We start from the raw sequence: 6037 nt of genomic DNA on the forward strand, positions 1-6037 counted from the left end.
TTCTAATGCATTACCCTTTGGCTGGCTCTTTAATGACAATATGCCCATGTTAGCCAGGAAAGTGATTTTTTTTTCTCATGCATGAATTCACATCTCTCCGTAAGACTCTTTCCACTTCTATTCATGATTATTTTGTGCAGTTTAAGATCTGTTGTGATTCATGATATGCAATTAATAGACTTTTAGCCATTGAGGCAAAGGTAATTCAATTGCTTAATGGACTTCGCCAACAATATGGTGGTTTCATTGAGGCCTATTTGAGAACTATTTAAGCTATCAAATAATTTGTAATCTTATTATTATTATTTTTTTAACCTTTTTAGTATAACACATTACACACTTCTTTTCAGGGCATAAAGGATGTACCCAGTGCACAAGGCTCCCACCATTGCCTTACCCCTGCTTTCGCAGAGAGGCTGTTTCATATTGGAGCAATCTTTACCGTTGCACCAAGACTCGCCCTTATTACACACTTTTTTTCAATGAGGGTAAATACTGTCATTTCACATATAAACTTGAAAAAATGAGCATGATAATGATAACTTTTTTATAATGATAAGTTATATTCAAATAGTTTTTGAAAACCATTTATACCCCTAAGTTTTAAAAAATAAAAAACTTTTAGAAGTAAGATAAGAACAATTAAAAGAAGGTATAAAATTCTAAATACGCATATGGAAGCGTCATTCAGACAATCCCTTTTTTAAATGTTAGATAATGATGCACTTAACCCTTGAGTGATGGGATCTTCATCCCTTCCAGTTCTCCAGTGCCTCTGACAAGGGGAGGCACAATGATCACCCTACCCCTACTCGGGTGGGCCCCCCCCCCCCTATTAGAGGCACTGGGGAACTGGGCCGGGCAGGGAACTGGAGGAGATAATTTTGACTCTATAGTATCCATCTGATGACTTAGCATGGCTTACAAAATACTGGATCATATTTTGTTATGCTTGGGAATGACTCAATTTCTTTTTTGCAATAGAATAAAAAGCAAATCAATTGGTTCTCTTTTTTTTTTTTATCAGCTTTACCATACTTATGGCATCAACGTCTGGGACATTCATAATTTTCTATAGTTCAGTTTTTAGCAAATCAATGATTAACTAAAGTTGTTGACATTCATAATTTTGATCAGTTTCTTCTCTCTAGTGAATACTCAGATTAAAAGAGTCAACTACAGGCCTCCCACCTTGTTGATGGTCATCCACAAGGGATCCATATAGTCTAGAGTGAAAGAGAGAAAATAATAAAAAATCCTATGTGAGAGGAAAATAGTACTATGGCATCATTGTGCGGATTATTTTTCCTAGGAAGAAGTTTTCCTTTACCACACTTTGAAGGATTTTATTCATTTACATGTAAATATAGCTTTTCAGATAGCTATAACCTATCTGTATCCCCATCCGTTTAGCTTACGGACGGATTCGGATTGTGCTAAACAAATACAAACACAGATATGGAAATGGATTTCGACTATTCATTTACACCCCTAGTTTCTATATTGGTGTGGCATGTAGATTCCTCCCCACAATGGCAATGTAGAGAACCCTTTCCCTTCATTTATTTTGAGAGGAAGGAAAAGCCCTCGCTTTTCATCAAAACTACCTCTTTAGTCTTGAGCTCGTCCCCTAGTGGCCCAAATTAAGCCGTTAGAATAAGATTGGTGGTACAAAAGTACCCTCCCTTCTTACTGCAAATAGGATTGCCCTTATCAGTCATATACCCTCTTCTTTCACAAAGCAACAACTATGCCCCTTTAAGCATATTTTGTGTCCTTTAATACCCTTTACTCACTTCCATCCCTAACCCCCCCTACTAAAACCTTATTTTCACTTTAATATTTTGATAAAGCTATGTTATTATAATATTTATTAATTTTAAAAAAATTATTGCATTACTTTTAATTTGGAGACTTAATTAGAAGAGATGCATTATTGCATTACATAACTTTCTTTCTTCTTATTTTTCCAATCTTTTTAATTTTTATTTAAATTATATTTTTCCCTTTTTTAGAAAAAAATATTTTCCATAAGAAGGGGTGAAAATTAACATAACCGGGTGACTTTTAGCCGTACGATTCCCCGTTTTATATTTTTAATTGAAGTCATTAACTCATTAAGGAATTAGGCTTCTTTATAAACGAGACAGAGACAGAGACAGAGCTATATAAATAAGAGAAGAAGCAGCTTGTAAATTTTGACCTAAATACCCTCTTTTTTTGAGGGGTGCCCTAACTTTTTCTTCCCCAAATTGCCTTCGATACCAATCTTCTGCCCATTGCCCCTGCAATTCTCAATCTCCCAATCCATGCCCTTTCGTCTTTGAGGTTTTCCTTCCAACAGTACCCGCCAAAAATCTCTCTCCTCTTTTTTCAAATACCCTTTTGTCGGTTGTAGTAAGCATTTCTGTCACTGCAGTTTGCCTTATTGTCTGCTTCGATTCGGAGCCCTAATTGAGGTTCCGTTGCTTCTTCTTTTCTTCTACAGAGTACAGATCGGTGTCAGATTGCCTCTGGATTTTCACCTCAAGCTTTGTCACAGGTTCTTGTGCCGGTGGAGGTTTTGTCAACGTCAGAAGCTGCTTGGTGATTGGGGTTTTTGGGCTCTTCTCTTTGATTCGCAGAGGTATCGTTTTGTTTTTTCTTTCCCAACTATAAATTTATCGTTTTTGGTTGTTTTTCTTGCCATATTGGTGGTTTTAAAGGTGCACGATATGAAGTGAAGGTCTTCCTCTTCTCCTTCAGATTCAGTCTTTGTTTCGTGGTTTTGACTTATGGGCTGTGTTTTTTCTTGTTCTCTTGGTTGATAAAATGGCAGTTGGGAAATCCATGTGTCAGTGGCACAATTGGAGGGTTTTTGGGTTCATTAGTCTTGCGGATTCACGTATTCGAGAAGCGAAAGAAGAAAGGAAACCCGAGATCGGTTTACCCAGGTAGTAGTAGTAGTGTTCGTACATCGTCTGTACTTACTTGGTGGTATTTCTAAAGAAGAAGGAAAAAGAAAACGATAATTTCTTTACATAAACTGTTTTTTGCAAGGCAGGTTTGCTTGGGTGTGATAGATAGAAGGCAGTGATTTTTCAACGAAAATTGAGCATCTGTTTTGAGAGATTGACGAGGTTGTGTGGTAAATATCAGTACAGTGGATTATTCCTCAAATGGCTAATCACGAGTTAATTCTTGGCCAAAACCATGATTTATCTCTTGGACAGAACCAGCAGTTGGCTCTCCGTCACAATCATGAAATTGGTCAAAACCATGATTTGGGTCTGGGGCAGACACATGATCATGAACTGCTTGGTTTAGGACATGCCCATGTCCAAGAAATGGCCCTGGAACAGACGCTTGATCATGAACTGGCTCTGCAGCAGACGCATGGCCATGATTCGGAACATAAGAATGAATTAGCTTTGGGTCAAATTAAAGACTCTGAAGTTGGTGAGGATGGTGATAACAGTCATGACCATGTTGAAGACCATGATCATGAAGTATCTCTTGCTGCACAAAACCAGGGGTTAGGCTTGTCAGAAAACCATGAATTGCCTGTCCCAGAGAGCCATGATCTTGATCAGAGCTTAGAGCTGGCTGAGGACCAAAGACAGGAAATGGCCATAGAACCTGCTCCTCGAGAAATGGTTGTCCAACAGCCTACGCTAGTGGTAACTCCTGTTCTCCAGAGCCGTGCTCTTGTTGCTCACCCCAACCATGAGCTGACCGTGGGGCAAGAATTTCCAGATGTCATGAGCTGCCGTAGGGCATTGAGGGACTCAGCTATAGCGCTGCATTTTGAAATACAGACAGTGAAGTCAGACAAGACACGTTTCACCGCGAAGTGTGCAGCTGAGGGATGCCCATGGCGAATCCATGCGGCAAAGCTTCCAGGTGTTCCAACCTTCACAGTCAGAACCATAAATGAACAGCATACATGCGGAGGAATCACCCACCTGGGCCATCATCAAGCGTCAGTCCAGTGGGTTGCAAGCTCTGTGGAGCATCAGCTGAGGGAAAATCCACATTACAAGCCGAAGGAAATATTGGAAGAAATTCATCGGGTTCATGGAATCACATTATCATACAAGCAAGCATGGCGTGGGAAGGAGCGAATCATGGCTGCCGTCCGTGGGTCATTTGAAGAAGGGTACCGCTTTCTTCCACAGTACTGTGAACAAGTTAGACGGACTAACCCAGGGAGTATTGCCTCAGTTTATGGGAATCCAGCAGATAACTGCTTCCAACGTCTATTTGTCTCATTTCAGGCATCAATCTATGGATTCATCAATGCGTGCCGACCACTTCTTGGGCTTGATAGAACTCTTTTAAAGAGCAAGTACCTTGGGACATTGCTTTTTGCTACTGGTTTTGATGGAGATGGTGCTCTGTTTCCTTTAGCATTTGGGGTGGTCGATGAGGAAAATGATGACAGTTGGATGTGGTTCCTGTCTGAGCTTCATAACCTGCTTGAGCTCAATACGGAAAACATGCCAAGGCTTACCATTTTGTCAGATAGACAGAAGGGTATTGTGGATGGAGTGGAAGCAAATTTCCCAACAGCCTTTCATGGATTCTGCATGCGGCACTTGAGTGATAGCTTTCGGAAGGAGTTCAGTAACACAATGCTTGTCAACCTTCTTTGTGAAGCTGCTCATGTTCTTACAGTTATTGAATTTGAAGCCAAAATACTGGAGATTGAAGAGATCTCCCAAGATGCTGCTTACTGGATTCGCCGCATCCCACCTCGTCTCTGGGCCACAGCCTATTTTGAGGGAACACGATTTGGACATTTGACGGCAAACATAGTTGAATCATTAAATTCTTGGGTACTTGAAGCCTCTGGACTTCCTATAATTCAGATGATGGAGTGTATCCGCCGGCAACTGATGACTTGGTTCAATGAAAGACGTGAGGTTAGTATGCAGTGGACAACAGTACTTGTGCCTACTGCTGAGAAGCGTATGTCGGAAGCTCTTGAGCATGCACGCACTTATCAAGTGCTTCGTGCAAATGAGGCAGAGTTTGAAGTAATTTCTCATGAAGGAACAAATGTCGTTGATATTCGCAATCGCTGTTGTCTGTGTCGTGGCTGGCAGCTCTATGGATTGCCTTGTGCACATGCAGTGGCAGCACTACTGTCTTGTCGGCAGAATGTCCATCGTTTTACAGAGAGCTGTTTTACTGTTGCAACTTACCGAAAGACATACTCACAGACTATTCATCCTGTTCCAGATAAAAGCCTTTGGAAAGAGTTGTCTGAGGGAACTCAGGATGGAGGCAATAAAGCTCTGGAAATTATCATAAATCCACCGAAGTCACTTAAGCCACCAGGTCGACCTAGGAAGAAGCGTGTTCGTGCTGAAGACCGTGGACGTGTCAAGCGAGTTGTACATTGTAGTCGTTGCAACCAGACAGGGCATTTCAGGACAACTTGTGCTGCGCCTATATGAGTTTTCACTAATAAAGCGAATTAGGTGATGTCTCTCCTGTGCATAGAAAAGGGTGGTCTAGGTTTGTTTAATGTATCTGGAGCTGATATCGGTAATTGGGATCTTTTTTTATTTGGGTTTTAAGCAGGCTTTTCTTGATAATTTTTTACCCTAATAATCACATCCAAGGAGATACTTAGGATTTAATTTTTTTTGTTTTGGTTTTCCATTTCTAGATGGAGTTGTACAGTCCAGTGGTGGGGTTTGTTATCTTAGGGTTTTTTAGCCATTATCATTAAATTTTAATGCTTTTGAGGGGAACTAATGATGTAAATGTAAATCTAAATGTGATTCTTGACCATCTGGATCTTTGTGTTGGGTGAAATATGATTTTTGGTACTTCATCTTTGCTCTTGCTTGTTTGCTACCAAAAATAAATGAATAACTCTGTACCCTGGCTTCTCCATTCTTGCTGTGTAATTGTTTCATTTCTGGGAGCTTCATATATAAAACTCTTCTGGCTTGTTAGGGTGATATTGTGCCATCTTAAAAAGTTTTGTAATCATGATTGTGTAGCGTAATTAAAGCTTCCACCTTATTTGGTAATTATATTATTC

General features: G+C 40.2%; 1 protein-coding gene across 2 annotated transcripts; it reads left to right on the forward strand.

Annotated features, from left to right (window-relative positions):
• The first annotated feature begins 2572 nt into the window (after window positions 1–2572).
• Window positions 2573–5824, forward strand: LOC122639637. Of its 2 annotated transcripts, XM_043832518.1 has the most exons (3): window positions 2573–2626; window positions 2746–2934; window positions 3032–5824. In XM_043832518.1, exon 3 carries the CDS (start codon window positions 3159–3161, stop codon window positions 5439–5441), a length of 2283 nt encoding a protein of 760 aa, XP_043688453.1. In that variant the 5' UTR covers window positions 2573–2626; window positions 2746–2934; window positions 3032–3158; the 3' UTR covers window positions 5442–5824. The 2 variants fall into 2 exon arrangements, with proteins under 2 accessions (XP_043688453.1, XP_043688445.1); XM_043832510.1 differs by having other exon boundaries at window positions 2746–5824.
• Window positions 5825–6037: the final 213 nt, after the last annotated feature.

This window comes from Telopea speciosissima, chromosome 1 (assembly GCF_018873765.1).
Source record: "Telopea speciosissima isolate NSW1024214 ecotype Mountain lineage chromosome 1, Tspe_v1, whole genome shotgun sequence".
In the NCBI taxonomy this organism is placed as follows: domain Eukaryota; kingdom Viridiplantae; phylum Streptophyta; class Magnoliopsida; order Proteales; family Proteaceae; genus Telopea; species Telopea speciosissima.

Coding starts and splice junctions, on each gene's coding strand:
- LOC122639637 (XM_043832510.1), top strand. CDS start 3,159: ATGGCTAATCACGAGTTAATTCTTGGCCAAAACCATGATTTATCTCTT.